Genomic DNA, 26,596 nt, shown 5'->3' with positions numbered 1-26,596 from the left:
TAAATCTATGTTAACCTTGGTTATCAGTTAAAAGCAAGCCTCTGAGCAAGCACAAAGGGCAAGTGCAAGCTTGGCTCTGAACCAGTTGGGTCTCTGGCTTGGAAGCTCGGTGTCACACTTATTAAATGAATCATGAATCAGGCTATCAAATCATCTTATGTAAACAGTGTGTCAGCTTCACTACACAGAACTTTAGTTTGCAAACATAAGTTGCTTTATCCTTAGGATTTTTTTTTCATTAAGAAAATGTTCTATTAAATGAAAAAAGCACTGGAAAAGAAAGTTGATGTAGGAAAACAATTGAATGTTTAATTGGAATGCTGGAATTACATCAGGAAACCTCCCTGGTCTTTTTTAGTTTTCATTTTTTTCCAATATGCAGAGGCATAGTGCCAGGAAGGAGGAGCAAGTAAAGATACTCTCTGCACCTGAGATCCAGCCAGCTCAGAGAGTTGGGGATTTTATAGTTTTTGATGGAGGAGTCACAGCCCAGTGAGGTATAAACAGAATGGTTTTCTCTCTTCTAATAACTCTTAACCCCATTTCATTCACTGGAGGGGATGAGGGAGAGAAAACTTAATCTTGCCCAATAATGGAATTTGCATCCCATCAGGGAATTTAGCCCAGTTCAGTGACTTTTGTCTAATCTGGTTAATAAATTCTTAACTTGTACAACACTTCACCTCCACAAACAGTAGAACTTTCCCGCAGCTGTGTAGCTTGTCCTGCCTCCCCCTCTCCTCCTTTTTCTACTCTCCCTTCCTCCCCTCCTTCGTCTTCTTCTGCGTTTTTGATATTACTGCCCCCCACCCCGTATCCCCCTGTGCTAAACACCAAAGCTGCCTCTGGTTTCTCATTGATGGCAAACACTTTTGCTCAAGGCAGATGTCTCTTTTAAAATAGTTCTAAAGGTTAAGAACATGGGGGAATGGGATCGTTGGGTCTCCCCTGAGCTCCCTACTGACAGTGTAGGCTGCACCCCTTATTGGACTTTTGCCCCTTGCTCCACTGGGCCCTCTCCTGTGACTTCCCCAGCAGTGGGTTTCCCTGACAAACCATGACATCCTCACCAGGGAGGATCTTGGGGCACTCCCATCCTTACTTCCCCCAGGGGAAGTGCTTTAGCTCTGTGGAGGGTTAGGTATGAAAGATGGGTTCTTGTCTCAGGTTTCAGGGTCACTCTCAAACTAAACAGGCCGTCTCTTAAGTTCTGACTTCTGTTAGTGGGAACCAGCTGAATTAACTTCCTTCCCCTGGGGGTTGAAAGAAGTGAGGTTACTACTCCATAAAATCTGCTCTCCTGAAAACTCTCTGTTGAGGAGAGAGTAGTAAGTTGCAATGCAATGGTGGTTGCCTTGGAAGGTTAATCTCTGAACTCAAAAGATAAGGCAAGATGAGAGCTCCTGTTCTCTGTGGGCTGCCTCCACCGTTACCTGCATTAGTGGGAACCCTGGCATGGGGCAGAAAAGGGTCTCAGGTGGTTCCTCAGTCTCAGAACAACATGGGAAAGGAAGACTTTGATAAGACAGCATAAGCCTGTATGTGGCAGCACAGTATATCCGTGGAATGGAGCAGAGGCCTGTGGGAAAGCATAGCTCCAGGGAAGAATGTGTGTGGGGGTGGAATTAAGAGGAAATATTAGGGAGGGGTACAATACCCTGTTCATGAATGCTACTGCTGAGAGGTGTTGTTGAATTTTAGACTTGGAAGATCAAAGGACCGTATTAAAGGGCAAAAGCAATCAAGATTACACAGCTATTAATGAAAAGTCATTTTGGGGTGGTGAAAGGCAGGTTTTCTGAAGATCAAACAAAGTCAAGCCTCAAGTTGGAAAATTTAGTGTAAACAAAAGTAATAGTAAAAGCACTAAAATGAAGGCTCTCAGACCAGCTCCAAGAATAAAGATGAATGTATTTGTAACAGCCAAGACTGGAAGAAAGGTCTGCGGGGTGAAGGTAAACATCAAAAGCGTGCAGTTTTTAGCAGGGAAACCATGACCATGAAGGAAGACAAGCGACTCTCCACATCGCATCAAACCCTTGCCCTTCACTTCGGGCCCACACCTCGCATGTTGTACTAAGATCTGAAACGGATTTTCTGAATACAAATCATCACTTAAAAGCCTGTTCATTAAATCTGTGCAATCCTTTTTTTTTTAGGGCCAGCCACTTTTCAGCCTAAAAGGGGAAATAATAATTTATTGTTTCCTATTCCTCAGACCATACAAATGAGGGAAGAGGAGGTCCTTTGGCCTTGGTGCTGGCCTATGCAGCTGCACTAGCTAGAAATTTTAAGCCCATGGGGAACAGGATTCACCCAAAACATTGTAACACAGCCACAACTCATACAATGCCCATTAAATTTTGATCACGTATCCGGGGTTTCTATTCCCACAGGAACCTTATGTATAACTATGTGGACCCTTCTTACACCTAGACTAATGATTGATGTCATGGTGGAGGACTGCCGAGACTTACGGGGGAGAATGTCTGGTATCTAAAACCTCCCCAGAATGTTACTCTGACTGGTTACTGTCTACCAGTAGAACTCTTGAATGTAAATTATTCAATAAACAAGGTTCAGACCTTATTGTTACCCATAAACATCTTTCTTTTTGCCCATTGCACCCTAGCAAACACCTTTCTACAGTGATCTTTTTTTTTTCAAATTCAGTTTTATTGAAATATATTCACATGCCATACAGTCATCCATGGTATACAATCAACTGTTCACAGTATGATTTTATAGTTATGCATTCATCACCACAGTCTATTTCTGAACATTTTCCTTACATCAGAAAGAATAAGAATAAGAATAAAAAATAGAAGTAAAAAAAAAGAACACCCAAACCATCCGCCCCATCCCACCCTATTTGTCATTTAGTTTTTATCCCCATTTTTCTACTGATTCATCCATACACTAGATAAAGGGAATGTGATCCACAAGGTTTTCACAATCACACTGTCACATCTTGTAATCTACATTGTTATATAATTGTCTTCAGGAGTCCAGAGTGCTGGGTTGGAGTTTGGTAGTTTCAGGTATTTACTTCTAGCTATTCCTATACATTAAAACCTAAGAGGTGTTATCTATATAGTGCATAAGAATGTCCACCAGAGTGACCTCTCGACTCCATTTGAAATCTCTCAGCCATTGAAACTATTTCGTCTCATTTTGCATCCCCCTTTTGGTGAAGAAGATAGTCTCAATCCCACGATGCTGGGTCCAGATTCATCCCAGGGAGTCATATCCTGCGTTGTCAGGGAGATTTACACCCCTGGGAGTCAGGTCCCACGCAGAGGGGAGGGCAGTGAGTTCACCTGCCAAGGTGGCTCAGTTAGAGAGAGAGAGGGCCACATCTGAGCAACAAAGAGGTACTCAGGGGAGACTCTTAGGCACAATTATATGCAAGTTTAGCCTCTCCTTTGCAGTAACGAGCTTCATAAGGGCAAGTCTCACGATCAAGGGCTCTGCACATCAACCCACCAGTCCCAATGTTTGTGATAACATCAACACCAGTCCAGGTGAGGAAGTCCAACACTTCTGCACCTTCCCTTACCTCCTTGGGGTGGGGGGTGGGGGCAGGGAAGCTGTAAATATATTTTTTATTCTCTGCCCAAATTACTTTGGGATGTGTCACTATTTCACTCTAACCTATACTAACCTACTGTATCTCACTTCCTATTCAAAGTTCCATGTAATTGTGGTGTTTGAACAAACCAACTGTAGAGTTACACTGTTTAGAAAATATAGATCCTGCACCATCAGACATCTCTTCCCTTGGTCTCACATGAAGTTGAAATTTTAAAACACATTCAGTTTTGACCTTTACACTTTGGCCCGGTTTGCCCTAGTCTTAACCAGATCTGCTTCATTCATATCACTAATTGAAGTCTGGGCTCTTTTTCAGCTTTTTTTAACAGTTGCTGTATGCGCTAATACTGACATTCATATCTGCTGAGCTCTAGCTCTGAGTTACGCATTGTTCCAGAGACCAATTAGGTTATACATTAAGGGATCAGCATCTCAAAGTTTAGAGATAGGCATTACAATTCAGGAATAGAGTTGACTGTGCAATCCTTTTTTAAAAAACGTTTTAATAATATATTTATTTTGTGATGGAATAACAGAGATGATTGCTATGTGGAATACAAACCATCTTTTAAGTCTGCTTATTAAAATATGTTCAATTCCTCTTTTCATTTTTATTAATATATTTTATTTTTTGATGTAAGAACATTTAGATTCTGTAAAGGAGAGAAAGAGAGAGAGAGGGAGAAAGAGAGAGAGAGAGGGAGGGAGGGAGGGAGCGATGCTTTGCAGAAGCAAGACAATCCCCAAAGGAGTTTGAAAGATATTTCTCAATAAAGCCTTATTAAATTGTGTTTGTTTGAGAGTAATGCCTATCTACTTTATTCAGATGTTTAATTGAAGAAGACATGAGAGATGAGCTGTTGAGAGCCTGGGTTTTGGAATTAGAGCAACCCTGGTTCAGATCCCAGGACTGCTCTCTACCTGTGGTGTGACTTTGGAACTCTGCTCACCCTCTGAGGCTCAGCTGCTCTCCTGTGTGAAATGAGAACACTGGCCATGTCTTATAGGGTTGTAGTGAGTGTTCAAAGAAATAATCCAAGAACGAACATTAGTGTATCTTTTCCATGCAATTGCATCCTTTCCAAACATATTTTTATGTCAACTTAGACTAATGACAAATTGCTGGTAAGAATCATATCTATGTAATGTGATTTGTACATGCTACCGCAAAAGGAACATGGAAGTGTTTGATATGTCTTTTTCTTACATAATATAATGATTTATCCAGAGCCTCTCTCTATTTGTCAAGTTTCGGGTAACGGGACTTACATACATTATTGTTAACTCTTTAGGAGAGACTTACAGAAAATTATTATCATTCCCATTTTGTGCATAAACAAAATGCAGCCAGCAAGTTTAGTGTTTTGCCTAAGATCACAGCTAATAAGAGGTAAAACTGGGCAGGAAACTATCACTGTGAATACATTTACTTTCTAAACACACTTCATCATGAGGTGAAACTTTTTTCTTTGAACATTTATTGAGCTATTTTTGTGCACAGTGCCAGAAGAATACATTCGTTAATCACCTACTTGCCATATCCCCAGAACTGCAGAGATGCTGATGGGCACACTTGGTGACTCCCTTCAAGGGTTTTACAATACAGTGCGGAAAGAGCACTTGTTGGAAAGGCCTAATCTAATACTCATCTTTCTGAATGGTTTAATAGTGTGTGAAGGCTACTAGTTTCTTTCTTTAACTCAATAGCCCCTTGTCTGCCTTATTTCTGAAATGTCCTCTCAGTTCTCATAAAGAAAAGAGTATTTCAGAGCCAGGACCCAAATTCTCATCTGTGAGGGAGTTAGGGGTTATTGATGGTCCAGGGGAACCTGCAAAAGAATCCAGAGGACCACAGTCGATGACGTGTTGGAAGTAGCAGAAATGAAAGTTTGGGATCCCAGACACTACCCCCTAACTCAGTGGTAGGGGGCTGAAATTAAAGGTTAGAAACTGGGCAAAAAACTAGAGTGGCCTGGAAGCAGTCTGGAGATGTGGGACAATTGCTGTGAAAAACCTGCCTACTACATGCAGCTCCCCTTTACAGGCATTTGGTCAGTTTGTATTAGGCTAGCTTCAGCATACAGGATTGCAGTAGATGCCAAATAATGAAATAACTATTAGGATAGCTCTTACCTGCACATAACAGAAAATTCAACCAACAAACACTTCAACAAATAGGGGCTCATTTTTTTCTCACATAAGAAACCCCAAAGGGAGTGGTTGCTGACTTTGGTTCAAGGGCCAAGTAGGTCAGGATCATGTCTTTGTGATTCTCTTGGCCTTTTCCTTATGCTTGTTTTCTTATGGGATGCCAGATAGCTGCTGGTGCTCCAGCCATCACATCCATGTTGCAGTCAGGAAAGAGGAGAAAGAGGAACTGCAGCTTCAGGTGCATCTTCCTCCTATTATAAAAGCAAAAACTTTCCTGCAGCAGACTTCCCTTAGGTATCATTAATCAGATCTTGGTCACTTGCTTCCACATTTCCCACTCCCTGGAGCAACAAGGGAGGCAGGGAATTTGAGGAACAGGACTCACATAATAAGCTTGTTTTGTTTGAAATGGCCATTTTTCTTTGTACCTATAGATAATCTTGGCTTCTTATTTGAAATATAATTGCTAGAGTGTATATTGTCTGAACAAATCATTTTAATCCTTCATCACATAATATTTTACGTTATTATGAATACAGGTCTTGCCTCCTCAGTTGGTGAACTTGTGGAAGGAATAGGGATCTTGTGAAATGTGTCTCATCTCTAGCCCTGGCCTTTCTGGCAGGGACCAGGTCTCTTATTTTTTTTAACTTTCTAACTGCACATTTGGACTTATCCACTCAAAGTTTGTATGCCACAAGCCAAACCCACTATCTTGCTCCCATCTCCATTTCTACCTTTTACTGAGCCATAAGGAAGAAGCACAATGTAACGGAGAAGCAAGGTAATTGAGCCCAAGAGTGGGTTCTTTCAGTCAGTTGCCATCTGGCCCTCTGAAACTTGGCTAGGATTCTTTTGGTTGCAAGTAACAGAAATGTAACTCAAGGTAACTTAAACATAAAGAATTATATTGGATCACCTAATGGAAATTTCCAGGGGCAGATGTGCTTCAGGTTCAGCTAAACCCAGGTGGTCAAACAAGGTCATCAAGCATGTGCTTCTTTATCCATAGCTTTGCTCTCTTCGTGATTGCTTCATTCTTAGATGGCTTCTCCCAACATTGTGGCAAAGCGGATTACAGCTCTGGATTACAGCCTACCAGTCAAAAATCTCCCAATGAAAGAGAGGACCTCTTTCTCAGTAGCCTCAGTAAAATTCCCAGGGCTGCTTCTTAGTGTCCTGGCTTGAGCCATGTTCACATCCCTGACCCACTACTACCCTGGTTCAGTCAGCCCTGGTACACGGACCATCCTCTATAGTGGTGGGTAGGTTGCCCCATCCAAAGCTCATGGATCGAGAGTTGGTGGGTCTCCAAGGAAAATAGGTGCTGGAACCAAAAGAAGGAGAAATTAATGTTGGACAAGCAAAACAACCACTAAGATAAACAGTGCCTTTCTCACATCCTACTTGTAAGGATTAAGTGAGAGAATAGCCTCAAAAAGAGCTATAGTATATTAGCAATTATTTTACACGATTCTCAGACTTGCTGTGTCCTAGCCCATCCCTGAATTCAGCCTACTTGACTTATAGTGAATTTTGAAAATTTTAAAATTATTTAGTAGCATTTAAAAACTAGCAAGTTTCACATAAAAATTTGGATTTCTGGCTCTTCTTGAAAAGTTGAAAAATCTGGTAACAATCAACTGTGTGCAGTTGGGCAGGTGCTGCCCAGTGTGTCCCCAGCCTGGCCAGGCCTTCATCTGAGTTTCCCTTCTGACTTCACAGCCTCCCCCACTAGCACTCTTCTCTGGGACTCTCCTCCCTTTTGCCTGATGTCTTCATGCCCATTCCTATGTCCAAAGGACAATTTAAACCTCATCCATCCTTCAAGGACTCCCTGAAACCTTCCTCAAGCATCCTAGCTCTTGGAGAGCTCTCAGTTCAACTCTTTTATGCAGGGACATCTATTTGGTGACCATAACTGCCCAGGCTGGGAGCCCCCCACGCGGCTGTGTGTGCAGGAAGGAGCCGCCTGCCCTGTGAAACAGACAGAGATGAACAGAGAGGGCACAGAGCAGGCAGGTGATGCCAGCCTGACACAGAAGAAGATGAATAGGAACCGACCTAGCCAAAGAGTATTGAAAACCATTTGTCATCTGTTTTGAAGTAAATCTGCCGTATTTATAATTTAAAATATAAGAACACACAAAATGTGTCGATTGTGGCAAATAGCCTTTAAATAATTAAATTGATAGCATTTCTTAATTTAAAACATAAAAATCTCAGGTTGGTGTTTAGAGTTTGGGAGGCGTGTGTGTAGGAATTGCAGTCAAGCTGGAATGAGAAGGCTGAAGTGGAGTTCCTCATGACAGAGGGACAGAGATGCTTCTACATTTTGATTTAATTCCCTCTTACAATAAAATAGCATTTGGAGATAATATTCAGAGAACTTAATATTAGAACAACCTAATCTCCTAAAGTCAGTTGTCAGTGTGGTCGAAAGGGAGTATACTGTGTGTGATGTAAACACTTCTCTATGATGCAGAGAGTAATAACAGCATGGCTCCATGATTTTAAAAAAACAAAGTAGCAATTTAGGGTAATAGCCTAATATGACATGATGGGCCTGTCACTTATAACCTCTGTCACTAGTTTAAAGATATTGGCCAGCTTTCCATGCAGTTGTTAAAACTGCAATTACAAAGTTCAAGTATACAGTGGAAAGCATTTGTTATAACATACACTATTATATTTAAAAAGGAATAAGACAGTAGAATATACTTTCCACTAAATAAAATTGTTTCCTTTTATGTGGACAAGATTGTAAGACAAATATTCAAAAATTAAAATAGTTCTTGTATTAAGGAAGTAAGTGGGTGATTTTCATTTTAAAGTTATATGATATTGTTATTCTCTTGTCACTTGAAAAGGGAGAGGATGGATATCCATCTACATGGAAAAAAAAAATAATCTTATTGCCTTCTTCGTCTCTGAGTTAAAGGAAACTGATAATGTCTGCAGGGTTAGGACTGGGAAGGGATCCTTAAGTGTAAATTTACCTTTGCAAATCTGTTGCACCTGACTGGCCCAATTTTATTCTATTTTTTTTCAAGGTCCCACACTGCCCTCAGGTGTTCAACAAGCTAAAATGTAATTCTTCAAATAAATTTTCTTTCTATATTTTCTGAACAATTAAAGTGATTTTAAAAAATATTGTGTAGAATACAACAAAATTTTATAAACTTGAGGATATTCTATAGGCTGTCATTATCTTCTACTTTTTATTGCCTTTAAAATGTCACAAGCATTTAGCTCTTGATGGGCACGTTTACAGACGAGGTTTCCCCAAGCGGTAGAACTTCTCAGCAGGGATCTAGGATGCCCCAAGCGCCTCAGAGGATGTGGAATCACTAGCAACTTCCAAAAGTTCACACTTCCCAAGAAAAATGGGTCCTAGAAGAAGCAGTGGTAACTACCAAACTCAGGACCTTCTTTAAGATTCTGCTTAATATTTTTAAACCAAAACTAAGCATGCATTTTGAACAAGCATTGCATATTAAAACAGTGATAAAATATAACCCAAAGCAAGGACAGATCTTGCTTTTGTGGGGCTTGAAGTGTATATAATTTAGAGAGCTTTCTTAAAAAAAAAACAAAAAAAACCCACAACCAAAAAATATCTTACTTTTGCAACCGTAAGATGTACTGCTTCTTCCTGGGTCTTGGAAGACTCCTGGCCTCCAAGTAAAGGTCCTTTAAGTTTCATAGCTTCACAGTAAATCAATCTCTGACTCAAACATATTGTTCCACTGCAGCTTCTGGGCTTTTCTTTGAGCATTATAATTCAATAAATTAGGGAAAACATATAGATTCAATAATTCAGTTGAATGTTCTTTATATTCTCTAACTATTGACAAATGATGGTCTTGAACTATTCTAGCTAAATAAAAAAAATTGGTTTGTTTATATGGAAACAACTTTAATGACTAAGGTTGTGTGTGGAAGAATTATAGAAGATCACACGCTTCCAGGAATCTACACAAGACAATCATGGAATTACTGCATCTTAAACTATTTTAAGAGGTTGAATCCTGACAACTGATATGCATGTCCAGCTAACAGCCCCCTCCCACCCCAGGAGCAGTTAGACTGCATTCTCTGACCTCCTGTGAAATCTTAGGCATTAATTGTAAAGATTAGAAGCCAGTCTGGAAAAAAACCAGCTTTCACAAAGAAGAAAATTACTTTTTCTGGTACTAATCACAGGAAATAAAGACCTTCCTTGGGTGATATCTCAAGTAGTCACCTAATCACATGTTAATTTAATTCAGAGTTAACACTTTCAGATAGTCTGTCTTCTTTCTTCTATTCTTACATTTTACATTTTCAAACATTTTGTCCCCTTCCTTCCTTTCTTCGTCTCTCTCCCTCTCTCTTTCTCCTTGTGCGTCACCTATTTCCTTCCACTGTATGTACAATTCATGCTCACAGGAGGCTTGTGTACCCCATCCCTGGAGCAAGGCTGCTGCATTTGGCCGGGCAGCCTGTGCCCTGTGCCTTGAGGTCTATGTAAATTGTGCCCCTGGAGTTGCGCATTGCTGAGTCCCTGCCCAGAGCCTAGGCCCTCAACAATGATGTACTAAATGAATAAATATATCATTCTATTTATTATTCTCATTTGAAATGTAGGATGAGAAATGTAAAGATTTTATGTTCCCCATATCAGAGTACATTTACATGTGCAAACTAGTGACTCTGACTGACTAACCTGACTCTTTGGACTGATGTAGCCCAGACAAGTCTGCGAAAGTCAAATCAGTAAAGTAGAGAGAGTCTCAGCAGCAGAAGTGGGGTGAGAGTCCAGACCCCTCTATGTGTTACACGTTCCCTATCCCCAAAGCTAATTCTTTGGGACTCCTTGTGCTTCTCTCATCTGTGGGCTATGGCATAGGAGTGACAGTCTGTGTGCTGGGTTTCTTGCAGCATTCAGCGAGCATGGCGTGAGTACCTACAGCGGCAGGAACCCCTGGAGAAGCGGAGCCCGTCCCCACCCTCTGTCTCCTCGGACAAGCTGAGCAGCTCCATCAGCATGAACACCTTCTCCGACAGCAGCTCACCCGTGAGTGTCCATTGCGCTCCCTTTGCATGACCTGATGAGCCACTTGGCTGATGACCAGGGCTTTGGTTCCAAGGAGAAATCTTGGGATGGGGCAGGTGGTTTTGTCGGTGGTAATGAGGGTCTGTGTTGCTTATTGGCTATATGTGAGCCCATGTCATCTCAAAAGAAAGACACGATTCATAAACACAAAGGGAACTTTATTAAGTCTGGAGGAAACTGATTGCATCTGAAGCTAACCTAATGTCCTTGTTTGTGTTTTCCCATTGCTCTACTCCTGAGGATTTTTATCTCTTCTTCTTAACAGCATGTTTCTTTTAGTGTATGTTTTTGGTTGCTTTTTGCAGTGCTAATATGATAGATTAACTTGGTTATAAGGACTAAAAAGAGAACTTTTACAGAATTGAAAAATTGAAGAGGTTCACAAACTCAGGTATTGTTGCAAGTCAAATATGTACAGAGGCCAGGTAGTTACAATAAGGGCTGGTGGTGACTATGGCTAAACACAACACAGGTATCATCTAAAGGGGCAGCTCTGCTCAGCTCCTGGAAATGTGTCACCATGTGGGAATGCAGGACAGATGTTGCCAAATGTGATTTTCTTTCTTCAGGAGATGCCAGAAATCCAGATTCTTATATGTTAGAAACAATTATGGAAATTCTAAAAATAAAAATAAGCCTACAGACCATATTTTGTTCATGAGCTACCAGTTTAAAAACCCTGGGGTACAGAGTTAAGAAATGAAAGCATCTACTGAATGTCTTTATTTTATAAAACACCAAATGTGGGAGGAAATAAATGATCAGGTGACTGTAAAGCAGAGTTTTGTGGATTTACCTATTGTGATCTTGTGTAATAGTCACTGGAGAGCTGAAAAGAAGTTAGGAAGAGAAATGAAGTAATGACACAAGCATGTTATTTTTAATAAGTCTTCCTTTACTATTTTGTTATCATGTTTATTCAGTTTTAAAAGACTTCCCAACATTCTATTTATTTACATTGTGAGCAGGCACATGTTACCTTATTTAGAATGTTTTTTAGATGGTTGTGCTGCATATTCTTTAATAAATGGTTTTATCTAGTTATGAATTATAAAGAGATGGCAGTAAGTTGGGTTTATAGCTGTGCAAATAACAGTGGCAGAAGATCTGTTTTTAGCTGACAGCAGAAATTGAATAGTGAATCTGTGCTTAAGACAGTTGAGTTTTGACTTGTAACTGGCTTCACTATCACTAGAGGGTGCTCGTGAATCACAGTGGAAAACGGGCTTAAAGTTTGCATTTAACTCAAGATTAATGTGTAAAAACTAATGTGAAAATTTAATGTTTAGGATGCCTTTGCTATGAATGCCAGTAGAAGGTGCAAACTAAATGACTTTAAAGATTCGAGTTGAATGATGGAAGGTGAATATCCCAACTCACTCTGCCTGTGACTTTAAAGCTTTAGATTTACTCCTTTTGTACTTTCTCACATCCCCAACAGAGGACAATACCAACCGCTGACAAGTCCAGCAACATTTAATGGTTTCAGTGTTACTTTGGGGTGGTTGACCTTTTGGTTTTATTGAACTCCTATAAGAACCTATCTCTGCTTTTTATTAACACTGTGGCACCACTTTGATTCTAGCATTGCAAGTATTTTGTGCATAAATGCACGTTCTGCTCCCCTCATGGGCTGTCACGTTTATTTATATTTTTGCACAGCTTCACTAACAGCTCTACCTTATTTAATTAAAGCTAGCCTCCAGGTCTCCTGATCTGCTTTAGTTGAGATTTCCTCCCTCAAATGTCCCTAGCAATCTGGTTTTCCATAAGGTGTGCCAGACTGAATTGGGAGTGGCGTCCATTCCCTCATGATCATCATCCCTTAGCTCCGTGCTCATGGGACAAGGACGATTCCCTCCAGTGAGAATCAAAACAGATATTCAAAATGCATTATTGGAATTAGCTGTCAGAAAACAAGAAGACCTGCAACAGAATTTTAATAGAGGTTATTGATTATATTGCAATAATGACTTCAGTATGGATGATGGCAGTGATGTGACTCTAAATGTACAAAATAAAACAAGAACATATAAGATGTTGGAAAGTTTCCTAGTTTCCAGTTTGTCTGGTTGGTAAAATATCCAGGTCATAATTTGTTAAAATGTAATGTTTAGTTGTATGGAGCTGGTATGGCAAAAATTGCGTTATCTCACGTGGTCATCACTTTGCCTGGACCTTTCAGAAAGATTCATTCTTATATCTTTCTGGGGCCCTGGTGTACCTGGGGATAAGGCATCCGATGAAAGGAGGGTGACTGTGCACCTCGACTAACCAACCAGACCCACTGGCTCTTACATTCTCTCAGGGAGCTCCAGATAGGATGCACTGTTCTTAACATTCTCTGAGTGGACCTCGGGTTATGAGAGGATGAGGATGACCTCTGGCTCACATCAGACAAGTTTGTCATGAATGAATGAGCTTTCTCCAACTACCAGCTGTCCATTTGGGACTTCGGGGTTAAAACTTACAGTCCAAGTCAAAGGCGGTCAGTGAGGTATCTCCCAGGGTGCCCTTTGGGCATCTGACTCCTGAGTGATCCGCTCTAGCTTGTGGAACCTCAGCTCTCTTTCTCTGGGCTTGATCTATTGCTGCTGCCACCCAGACCATGGTCTCTCTTCTTGACTCTGAGACTTGTCCTATGTCCCTGCCTTCCCTCTACTAAATTTTAACACATTCTTCACTGGAGGCCAACCTACCCTTGCCGAACCCCTAGGTCTTGCCACCTGCTTGCCTTCCCCCCATGCCTTAAATAAATGCAGCCACTTCCTATACTAGTTGCCTGCCCCAGGCACATGCCAAATGGGAAGCCTGCCCCCTAATCAGGGTGGGTGCCTGTGCTGAGCTGAAAATGCCACTTCTGAATGCTTCTGCTCTGATTGTTTTGTTTTGGCTTAAGCATAACATAGTTCTCAGGACATTTCTGCTTTGAATTATATAATGATAGTAATGCTTCGGTATGAGCTCTCAAATTCATCATCTTAATAAGAACCGAGCACTTGCAGTGTGCCGGGCACTTTGCTAATGCTTTCTGTGGATTATCTTATTCAGTCCTCTCAACGGCCATATGAAGGAGGTACTACTGTTATCTCCATTTTACAGATGATGAGAATGAGACTTAAAGAGATGCTAACTTGCCCAGGGTTACATGTCGACCTGGAGCCTGTGTGCTTCACTATTTCACTATACTATACTGTTGAAAGTAACCCTGCTTTTAGACATGGTTAAGCTGTAGGAGAGACAATCAGTTAATGCATTTCTAAGACAATTTTACAATTAGGTAAGTATAAACTGAATGGAATAATTGAAACAAAAACCTTCATTTTGTTTATAAATCACCTTAGACAATGCTCTTTGATTAAAACTTCAAACCTCAGCTGCTCAGTACCAAATTAAAGAGCAACAGGAGGGAAGATAATATTAAGTTATGTTAGCAATTTGCATATTAAGTGCCCTTATACCACAATGTATCATGTATTAACAGAAAAAAATTGTTTCAGAAATAGTGATTTTGAATAGCAACTGTTTTTGGGGATTGGGGCTTGTGGGTATCAAAATGAGAAAAAAGTAACTTTTTTACCTTGAAACTATTAGTTATAGCATGGAAGACAACAATGGGAAATGCTTTGTGTATTTTTTTATCAATCAATTTCTTATGACCAGATACTTAGGTTTTTTATTCCTAGCTCAGAGAATTCTGTAATTTTTCTAAAAGGATAGCACAGAAGTAAACTATAGAATGGTGTATTCAAAAATACTCACTTGATACCTTTTCACAGATCATTAAAGCACCCTGGCAGAGAAATCCTTTGCTATTGCTAGGGGACAGTGCCTCCCTCCTGTTTGGCCTGTCCGGTTTCCATCTGCCTGGGCCTTCTGTGGCCACGCCTCCTTTCTCCCATTGGTTCCTGTATTGCTATGGTCTGGCCTGTAGGGGGCAGTGTGGTTCACAGAATGAGGCTGGGGCTTCTAAGAGGGCCAGACTTAAAATATCAACTCCTGCATTTTTGTGTGTGTGGGTCTAAGACAGATCGCTTGAGAGGTCTGTCTTCATCCGCAAACTGGAAATAACACCGGCCTCAGAAAAGGGTTGGTATTGCTGCACAGCTTAAATGACACTACCCATGTAAAACATACCACAGAGCCAGGGTCCCTGAAGGCTCTTAATAAGTGTTGGCTAAGTCTGAATCTGCTCTTGAAAACAGTCAACGCACTTTACTGAAAATTCTGTTGAAAACTCAGGGTGAGCAGAGGAGGAATTTTTAACCTTGATCCCTGATTGGGAGGAACAGTGCCCATTTGTGATCAGCCAAACGAATACATGAGAATCAAATTGTGTCCCAGAATGTATATTTTCTGAGATTGGCTTGAGATTGGAGCTGTACATGACAAAAGGAGTAAAGTAAACATTTACTTTAGTGTTGCTCCTATTAAAGAGTCGTTTTCAAGTCTCAAAGGCGGAACCTGGTGTAGGTCCTTCTGCCTCTTTGTGAGTAAGCCTCTTCTAGGAGACCATACCTACATGCATTTAGGAAAAGCAAGCCCAGTTCATTCTCCTCCCTTCCAGATCTGAGGAGAAAGAAATGGGAGGATCCCCAGTACTTTGAGGAGAACAGGGTTACAAGGCCTCTCCTCTCCAGGCAGAGAGCACCATTCCAGCAGCTGCACCACGCCAGCAACTAAGACTTGCTTTTCCCCATTTCCCCCTTCAGGAACTACAGTTCTGTGCAGGTTCAAGAGCAGTGGCCCGATCAACTGAGGACTCTATAGCCTGAAGTATCCTGGAGGGAAGGCCACAGAGCCTCATGTTTATGGGCTGCCTGAATGGTTCTGGCTTTAACAAGTGTAGCCAGGCATTCAGAGACTGGATTACCAGATGACCCAGCAAACCTTTCATAATAGTCCCACCCTGTGTGTCACACATGGCATTTGCACCTTCATGCAAACTGCTTCTTTACTCTCAAATTTTACTGTCCTTTTTATAGATTTACAATCTTAAGACTTTAAATGCAGGAAAAATTCGGTGACCATAAAGTCTTGGTACAAAGTTGCACTTGATTTTGGGGGGGATCTAAGACTCTAAAAGAGAATTTCTGGGACCCCTTCCAAGACAACCTGGAGAACTGTGAAATTATAGGGAATGTAAGCCTTGTGCTACTTAATAATTTAATAGCCTAGATTTTCCAGGTCAGGGACAAGTTACAGTATTATGCTCAGCTGTTGTTATAAATTTAGTTCCTGTGAATTCTAATGTTTCAGCACCTAAATTCTATCTCGCATCTTTCCTCTCAGTTCCTCAAATAGCACAGATTCTTTGTCAGTCTATTTGTCCCAAATTTTGATTCAGGTAATATTGTCACCATATATAGAAAAAAATCCAGTTTCATTATTATAAATCAACATTTCACTCATTGTATGAGTCTGAAAGACAGTTTAGGATCCAAGGAGAAAATGGACATGGTGAAATTAGAGTGTGATCTACTGTTGTGTCCCCTTTTTTGGGAAAGCTCACTGGCTTAGGGCTCTTTGGGGCTTTCCTTTGTAAATAGACATCTTCTGGGAGTGGGAGGAGTGCAATTATTCACATCTCTGGATTAGATCTACATTATTTATTCACTCATTCAACAAATATCTGCATGCCAGGCCTTTGCCAAGCATAGGGATCCAGTGATGACCAAATGTCTACAACCTCTGCCATTGTGGAACTTACAAAATTCTTCTACTCATAATTAGCTATTCGTGTAGCAGATGTGTTGGTAACTTATAGGAGATGCTCAATAACAATCCACTGATTGTAAAGAAGATTTGAGTATTATTAACAAAAGTCTGATTGATGAAACATCTTCCAGATCAGATTTCCCAAGAATGTGTTACCTGGAATATTAGTTTCATAGGATATTGACAAATGTTAAGTGGGGGAAGGATGAAAAAAAAAAAAAAAACAATTTATTTACTTCAGTACTTCTTAGAGCTTTAATAAGCTAATACTTATTTTGCATCTGCAGCAGGGGAATAGAATTTTCATGTTTTCCAAACTTCTTTGGTCATACAACCCTTTTCTTCTGAGTAATATCTTATTGGAATATTGACCCATGGAACACACTTTAAGAAACACCATTCTAGAGTTAGTAGTTAGTAAAGAAAAATTCCAAGAGCTGGAAATTATAAGTAGCTCAATAATAAAATTAATATGTATTGAATAATGCATTTAACAATATTTCCATGAATTTTTATGTAAAACATCTTTTTATAGACCCCTATCATAGAGCTATATTATGAAAATGCAAATTCTATTAAGTTGCTTCCTATATAAAGCCAGTTACATTAACTGGCTAGTAGGATTTAAATAAAAAGGCAAAGTCCAGTCAACAACATAACAGTATTGAAAGATGGAGTTTTAGTGAGGCAATAAGTAACTCATTTTCCCTTCTTGATTGTGCAACTTGTTTTGAGAAGCAAGAGATTTAAGCAGAGGGAGATTATTCCCCGAGGAAGCTGGATTTGAGGGTGTTGCTCTGACTTGTGGGAACATTGGCCCTCCTACAACTAAATTTTGAAATTGAAGAAACTTAGCTCATACAGGCAGCTCCGAAAATTGCAGCCTTATCCATGGGACAAGACCAGAGTACCCACTCTGTGGAAAGGTCGATCCCATGCAAAGACAAGGGAGGAAGATTCTGGGCTGCACACACCCAGTTTGCCAAATCCTCCAATCAGGGCAATTCCTTCCAGCTTCATGGGGAAGGGTAAAGGGTGGAAAACCAAAGCCAGGCTGGGAATATTTAGGAAAGTACTTCCTCATGGAAGCCTGAGGAGATGGAAAGGAAGCCCCCCATTGGACTCCTCATGCAGCAATAATTTGACTTTTCATCATGATAAATATCATAAATACTTTTTGAATATTTTCATTTTTATTTGATTATATACATTGTGATATATTAATTATTGCAGTGTTTCCCAAATAAGAATTACTTTAGGAGAGCTTTAAAAAATGCAAATTACAGATCCTTACCAGATTTGTTGTATCAGAGTTACGGAGGAAGGGACCTGGGATTTGTATTTTAAACAAATGCTCCCAACAGTCTTCATCATCGTCAAAGTATGTACAAGACCGAGTTAGAGAAATTGTTTTAAAAAATCTATTTTATCTAGAAGACTTTCATGATTTTATCTTCTTGGCACCAGAACTTGTAGGTGATTAATTTTTTTCCAGTTTTCATTTGGATATTTTAGCATTGCATAGATATACCTTGAGGAACTGCTAGAGCAAATTATTCCTGACCTGATGCCAAAACAATTGCTATTATTTTAATAGAATTTGCCCAGTGACACTGGTTGTGTAGAGAATTCTGTCATTGCTTATGACTTTGCTTTCTCAGATTTATGGCTCTTTCTCAAAAATCTGACAGAGTACTCTGCTCTTCAAGAAAGTTTCTGTCATTTGATCCCTTTTGGTTTTTACTTAAAGAGGGGATACATTTACTAAGTACTGATTAGATTGCTTTTGTGTTATTTTTCACTTTGGCTGTGAGGATTATTTAGCTGGCATGAAAGGAGATTAAATGAACTGTTAGCACAGGAATGTCAATTATGACTGAAAAATAATACAGTATGGCATGTGACTAAATAGTTCAAAAAGAGATAAAAATATATTATGCAGCATGGAAATGGGCATTTCTCATTACATATTCTTTAAAATAATATCTATGTATTATATCTATTATTTAGTTATTCCATAGTTATCTTAGCCATACTATAGCTAAATTATATTAGATCAGCTATAATATAGATAAAATTTAAATTACCTTCTTTAGAGCTGTGAAGTATCTAAAAATAGTGAGTTAAAGAAAGTTGCCTACAAACATTTGAAAACATACTTGAATTCTTTCAGAATAGAGTTAGTAAGATTTTTCATATGTTTATAAAAAATACTTATCCCATTAAATTAAATGTTGTTAGGAGTTGAAGACATTTGCCTCAATTTTTATGTTGCAATCTTCATAGATTAATTTTTAAAAGAACAAATTGTTTTTAACTTGCTAAAATTGAGAGAGATGTTTTAAAAGTAGATTCTGTGTCTCTATATACAGTTCCTCTAATGCCCACAATAGCTCTGTGAGTGTGGGAAATCCCTTCTTCATTATATTCCTCACAAGTTAGTTATAATTATGCATTTCCTAAAGCAGAACCAGAAATTGACCTTAGCTTAAACAGAGACGCAGATTCACATGTCAGCAGTACATTAATTTTCTCTTCATGGCACTGTTATTGATAGGGTTAAGTATATTGGTAGAAGACCAAGCTATTTAATGCAAGTAAATGTTCAAGAAAATCACTATGCTAAACACTTCACTAGAAGGACTTCATCTACATACAGCAGCGACTGTGACCTGCTTTAGAGATGACATCATTGGGTGTCATGTGGCTCTTTAAACGTTTCAGCCTCAGAAAGGGATAATCTGTAAAAACCACAAGAGCTTGATTTCTGCTGTGATCATCTTCAGCAGACAGAGGCTGGGGCTAGAGTGAGGCATACCTGTTTACAGTGTGTGCAGTGCCTTATGGAATTCTGAGTTTTATTTCATTCTATTATTTTTTTTTATCAAAAAAGTTGATATAATAATAGGATGAAGTGACTTGGCTGCTTTGGACTAATGAGAGCTTGTTTTCTGTATTAAGAATAAGAACTTTCCTGGGATCCTATGTTCGCTGAGTAGCTTTGTCTTCTGTGTGTGTTTTTTCAATTTGAAGAACACTGACCAAAAAATCTGCAAATTTCATTTCCCAAAGAGCTCTCCAACTTTTTTGTCGATACTTGAAGATTTCTGCTCCAAAATCTGCTTTAAGCTGCCTGAGCATCGAGGCTGATACCTGAAGGGTAAAAGAACCTCCTTTGTGGTATGTGTTACAGAAATTCTTCAGATAATTTTACTTACTAACACAGGCAGCCCTTTATGGATTTTTTTCAAAGCCAGTTCGAATAAACAACTCTTCCCTTTCAAATGGGCAAAGTAACTCTTCAGCACCATGGAGAGGTCTGGGCAGCCTATGACGACGTGGGACTATGAGCAGGGCAAACAATCTTATAGTGTAAGTTTCCCAAATGTCTGTCGTGTATCTTAGTTGTTTCATATTTTTACATATGGAAAGAGAAAACTCCAGAGTCTAGCTGACATGGGTTAAATTGAAACTATTAATGGTGATGGCCTTCATTGCATTTAAAATTCAGAATTAACCACTTAAAAATATTATATTAGAATGTATTAATATATTAATTTGAAAAAATACTTTCTCATTGCAATAGTTGGAAAGTGACCGTTTGGTGCCTTGAATTTTGAGAAACTAAGTTTTGTTTTTTTTTGTTTTTTTTAAATCCATCACAAATAAAGTGCATTGTCATGGACAAAACAATTTCTTTGGAAATAGCGTTTTTATGAATATGTGTAAATACTTCCAAATGTGCAGTTTTTTGCCATTTATAAGCACAGGTTCTCTTTGGAAAGTAGTTTCTGATTTGTGCTTATTTGGAAGAACAGTTTTAAACTCTTTGGTTGCAAATTATACTTTTATTTACCAAAAAAAAAAAAAAAAGCACAAATATCTAGATATTCTAATGTTTGGACACAAGGGAGATATTTGCTGATTTATGAAATTCTAAGTTTCTTGTATCATATACAGCAAAAGCCTATGGTAAGTGGAAAGGACAGAGCCTTTCATAAAATGACTAGATATGGCTGCTGAAAAGGCACTTCTAGACATCATTGGAAATATTTAATTAGTTTCAAAATAGTCCAATTGAACTGTTCAAACCAGAAACAAAGAGTATGGTTTCTTCAAAAACATTTTAATCCCTTTCTTAAAACTGTCAAAGGCATAGTTCATATGATGATATCACACAGCCAATGAAGAATCAATACTTTGAATTACTGCCAAGAACAACCTCAGTAGAGATTTTAACTATTTAAATTTGTCTAAGAGAACACAGTAACATAAAAAGTAATTTAACAAATAATTATCTTTTCTGCGACCAGTTAAATATATTATATAATGTTTATTTTTGTTGAACCATTTATTTTCAAGTCTGATAAAGCTATCTTTTTATATTGTATGAAATTCGTTTCCCTTGATAGCTGTCCTCTTATTTAAAAACCAGTTTTAAATATAACATACTTAGCTAAACCCCAAATTCAAATATAAATAATTCTTTCCATTATAATTTCCAAGTAAAATGCTATTGCTTCTTAACTTTTCAGTAATTTGGCATTTGATTTCTGGATAATGGTAGTTACATTTTGACAGTGTATGGAGTTCATAATTCTAGAGGATGTAACTTAATTTTATATTTCAGGAATATCTTGTTATGTTTTTATCAGCTTTGCTTAATAGATCTACTGATTATTTCTTTAATTGATGTCAGTATTTAAAAGAGCTTAGTTATAAAAAAGAATGGGATGTAGATTTATTATGCAGTTCTTTTAGTTTCATTTCCCCAAATTTTTATAATTCTGCTTTGATTTTATAGGTGAGTAAGTAGTATCTTTCATTAATTGGGTGGCATCTGTGATTTTAAAACTTTGTTCCCTTATGATAAACTGAATCCATTCCCTGCTGGGGGTAGACATTGGGCAAATCATTCTGGCTGATTAGACTATAGCAATCTAATCTAGAGGATTCAGAACTCATATCATAACATCCTTCTGCTTTATGATCTGAAATGATAGAAATGTACCTGATTCAGAAATTTATTCTCTATATCAATATTTTCTCTGTCTCAACTATCTCTCAAGGATATGATTCACTTATGATATTGTCAGAAGTATAATATTTTATTTTTGTTACTCTTTGGCAAACATTTTAGTGATATATTTACAACCACAGCTATGTAGCATATACATTTTGTAGTTGCTATATGAGAAACCTCAAACACATATTGGCTTCTGCTTTGATAACCTTTCAATCATTATTTTAACAACATAACTCACCTGAACAATAGAAAAATGTGAGCTCTTCCTCCCTTCCTCCCTTCCTTCCTTCCTTCCTCCCTCCCCCCTCCCTCCCTTTCTCTCTCTTTCTTTCTTTCTTTCAAAATAACATGCTGGTGGTAGCAGATGTGTGTGAACAATCTTAAATTTAGTTGAGTGACATTTTACTTTACTTGCCAACATAAAAATATGCTCACAGATTTCTTTTTCTAAATCTACCCCCCCCCCCCCTTGCAAGGGTTTTACAACCTTTGGCTACAAAAGATTTAAAGGAATCTTTACTTAATGAAAACCACCCTAGTTAGGATGCTTTGCACAGTGGCTGAACACAGAGGAAGATGATTGATAGGTGTGGGTCTTACTGCTGATTTCAACTCTTTTCAGCACTAAGAGAGATAAGCTGACCTTGGAAATATTTCTTAAATCCAGGGTACGCACAGAACTATCTTTGTTGCATCAGTCTCCATCACACTTTCCTACCAGAAGTAGTTCCTGTAGCTACAATCCCATCAGTACCAGTTCCAATAGAGAACATAAGAGTCCAAAGTGCTGCAGGAAGATCACAAAGGGTAGCTTCTTAGAGAGAGATTATTTCAGTGTGGCAGGACTTTCATTGGTCCCAAATGGGATGTAGGCTTGTTTTAGTATGTTTCCGACTTCATGGGTCTGGCTCAGTGGACATCAGGGATCCAGGAGAGGTTCTCCAGCTTCTCAGAGAATCACCCTGGGTTGATGCTTCTGCACAGAGCTTTCCATCAAGTGATTTTTGTCCTTGGTTACCATGTTTCATTTGGGGTTGTCTTTCCCCTCTCCCAAAGGTACTCAAAAGGGACATTCCTATTCTGTAGTACATGTTGGGCCTAAGTAGATACAACCTAAATTATTTAAGATTTAAATATTACTGGAAGTTGAGGACTAATCTGTGAGAGTTCAGAGAACCGAAAAGAACTTAGAGACTTTCCAAGAAAGTTATACATATGGCTGAACAATCAGAAATATCCTCCCCCAAAAAATCAATCTGGAGGACATGCTTTTCTTATTTTAACCAGTCTTTCAAATCCCATGCTCCTTCAGAGAAGCAAACTCAAGCTGCAGCATGTAAAACACAACCATACACCGTAGCAGTTAGTCACTGGGAAGAATTCAAGCCATTTCTAACTTGCCTAATTTTTCCTGTGCGTCTAACTCACATCTTCCTTGGATCTTTGACACTATCTCATCTGTACTTCTGCATTGAAACATTACATTACAAACTACCTGACCCCAGTAATAAGACCCTTCTTGATAGAATACCCATTTTGAGTTCAGTATTCTGTCGTGATCTTAGTAGCATGATTCTTCAGGTTGCTGTTGTGGTGCTTGATCTCTGGCACCTGTGCACCTTCAGTGACAAGAAAGAAACATCTCTCCACCTCAGGTTCCATTTTAAGTCCACTGTACTGAGAGAACATGGTGTTGACATGGGAAGCATATCCGTTTACTAGCCATGATATATTAAATGCCTATGTCTTTCTTAAGGGGCAAAGATAGACTTAGTCTAATCATTTGAGAATAGTTAGAAAAGAATATCAGGCTTCAATGCCTTAGAACAAATCTTACAAATTTACCCACATTTAAGTCTTACTGGTATTACTAGGAATATAAAAATAAGCATTGTATCTAAACTTTGGTATGATTTTTAACATTTTTTTCCTGCTTTCTTTGTGGTCAAGAGAAAGAACTGTGTATGGAATACTAATACAAATGGACACATTTTCAGTGGGTTTAATAGCCTTACTAAAATAGTTTAAATAATGAGTCACAGTTAGCTTTGAGTCCAGCCTCTAATGGTGTGTGATAACCTTATATATATATCTTAAATATCATCCTTTTCCTATACCTCATTTCATAGTTGGGGATACTTCACTAAAGAAAGCAGAAACACCTTGCCCAACGTCAGATAGCTGGTCACCTACAAAGGCAGACTAGAAACCAGCTTTACTGACTTTGGGCAAAGGAATTTCTACTGGGATATGTGATCACCAAGGGACTCCAACTTTGAGCTATCAGTGGAAGTTTTAAGGAGAAATTTTTAAATTTAAAATAAATACTACTTTTTAACCTTTGGAGTGGTTTTGCAATGGCATAGGCTTTCTCATAAAGCAGTGAGTTTTTGTTCACCAGAAATATACATGCATAGATTAGATGTCCCATGCCAGAGATGTTGTAAAAGGAGACTCTATATCAGGGACGGGGGCACAGAGCAATTATAACTAGATGATCTCTAAGTTCTCTTCCAACTTGAACATTAAGAAGGCATATCAGGGCAATGTTGTTTCATTTAAAAGAAAAAATAAGAATAATTTTTTGATTCAACAAGTATCTATTGGGTGAGAGACTGGGATTCTAAGAACTGATATGATTATCCCAGTCCTGACTGAACACCCTGAGAAACTACCCATTTGAGAAAAGAGTGTGTAACGGGGGCATGGAAAATGAGTTAAAATAAAGAGAGTGGGGGAAAAAATAGCCAGGAGGGAGAGTCAGATGCATCATTTGGTTCTGTTTGTGAAGAGGAAAACTAGGTTAAAAGGGAATAATGCAGAACCATATTTATAATTTTTCTCTTCATTATCTCTAGCATGGAATTACTGCAATGCATGGAAAACAAACAAAAATTTAGAATTCATTGATGTCTAAGAAATCCTACAGTTCTGTTCAGGATGGTCAAATCTCTGTAGACACAGCAGAATAATTCACATTTAGAGATTCTGTCCCATCTGGCATCTTTTTCCTATTTGAGAGAAATTCTGAAGCCATGGTCCATCAGTTCAAGGGCTCAACATCAAGCTAGCCTTGCTGCTGGCCTTGCTCTGGATTTGAGTCTTTGTTCGATTAACTGGATTTTAACCATATATGGTATAGTTAGGCTATGCAGTAACAAATAGACTGCCAAAAGTATAGTAGCTCAAATACAACCAAAGTTTATTTCTTGATCTGGTATCAGTACTGGACAGATGAACAGGTCAATGGGGTGACCCTCCCTCATATAGTCATTCAGACAACCCAGGATGGTGGACGCTCTGCCATCTTCAAGAAATCGCTTCCAAGACTACCCCAGAGTTGTCTCCAGTCCAGCCAGGCAGAAGAGGAAAAGGGGATGGAGCAACACATGGTCTGAAAGAGGCACACATCACTGCCCCTCACAGTCTTTTGACTGAACTCAATCACATGGCCATATCTAATTGTGAGGGAGAATGGGAAATATAGTCCCAGTACATGTTTAGGCCTAAGAAAAGAACATGAACTTTAGATCACTTGTTAGTCTCTGCAATACCTGGACTTCTCTTTTACTATGGAAGGGAATTATTCCTCCAAGCTTATAGTTCCAGTTGCTGCAAACTTGGCATAAGCTGCTACATCAGCTAGATGTTAATGAAATTCTCTGTGGTTGGACTATTATCTATTTTAGACTTTCAGGTTGCAAATGATAGAACCTGATTCTAGTTAATTTCAACTGAAAAATAATTTATTAGAATGGTTTCAGGTAGCTTACTGAATTGACAGGAAGGCTGGAGAATCAGGTTCTGTAAAAAGGAGGAACTAAGGGAAATTGGGTGGTCAGAGCCCAGGAAAAGCACATCCCAGGGACAGCCTTGTTGGCCTGCTCTTGCCCTCACTGCAGTGGCTGCAGTGGCCATAAGGAGTTCTCAAACACCCCTTACTTCTCTGAGATACTCCAGATTCGGAGTCCTGAGCAGGGCCCTTTCTCTCCCTTTCCTACTGGCACATGTGTTCAAAGCCAGGTTGTTAGTATTCAGGGAAAGCAAGTTGCTTCTTTAGTGGGAGGTGGAATCCTGTTTCTTGTCAAAAGTCCCACAATGGTAGATTCTGTAATTATGGGAATGGGGTTCAGATGCAGGGCCACTGTAAAGAATGACAGGAATCCATTGTGACTTCTGTTGTTAGATGCCCCTGAGGCTACATTAAATCTACCAATGGTCCATGCTGGTAGATGGCCCAGCATGGACCCATGTGGCAAGACTGGGCCTTATGGCTATGCCTGGACTGTGACTGGCTGCTGTGTACAAACTGTGCCTTGTTGCCTCTCCTGGGATGCATTTTGATTGCTTCCATGCATTATCAGCCCATCCTTCCTAGCACCCTGTGTGGGTCTTGCTCTGGCCCATTCTGATACTAGCTGAGATTTTCAGGTCCTTTCTGACAGCACATGTTCTTGTTTAGAGAAATAAATTCAGACCTGTGATCTAAGTGATAAGTCTGTGTGTCCACAGCCCAAGCATTCGACCCATTTCCAGTGGGGTTTTCTCTTCAGTAAAATGAATGTTGACTCTATTCCCATTAGTTTCAAAGGGACATTGAGAGGTTTAACAAGATGGTGCATCAAGATATTTGGATTAAAGGGTGTCATTATCACATTATTATTTTCACAAGCTGTTAACGTGAAGGGAGGAAATAAAGAGTGGAAATTTAATGCTAGAGAGAACTTTGGCAATTTGTCAATTTGACTTTAGCTTTGAGAGCTTTTGGAATTTTGCCTAAAAACTTTCAGCACCAAGCAGGTAAAAGCTGTGTTTTTCTAGGCTTGTGATATTACTTTCCCCAGGGATGGTACTAAGCATTTTGTGAGGGATAAACTGTGCTGGGCCAATCTTCCCATATCATGCCAAAGACACAAAAAAGCAACATACACTCTGTAAATTGCTGCTTGTACCCACATTTCACACTTGGAACAGTGTCTCTGACTTGTGCCAGTAGGAAAGGGAGGGAA

General features: G+C 39.1%; 1 protein-coding gene across 1 annotated transcript in view; it reads left to right on the top strand.

Annotated features, from left to right (window-relative positions):
* LOC119538676 (IQCJ-SCHIP1 readthrough transcript protein) overlaps positions 1 to 26,596 on the top strand; it is an 802,368-nt gene that overhangs the window by 188,018 nt on the left and 587,754 nt on the right. Inside the window, 1 exon segment of the mRNA XM_037841819.1 lies at positions 10,669 to 10,804. Within this exon segment, the coding sequence (XP_037697747.1) occupies positions 10,669 to 10,804 (136 nt within the window).

The sequence above is a fragment of the Choloepus didactylus genome, chromosome 1 (genome assembly GCF_015220235.1).
Source record: "Choloepus didactylus isolate mChoDid1 chromosome 1, mChoDid1.pri, whole genome shotgun sequence".
Classification (NCBI taxonomy): Eukaryota; Metazoa; Chordata; class Mammalia; order Pilosa; family Megalonychidae; genus Choloepus; species Choloepus didactylus.
Note: the sequence above shows the minus strand (reverse complement) of the source record. Positions and strands in the feature narration are given on the sequence as shown.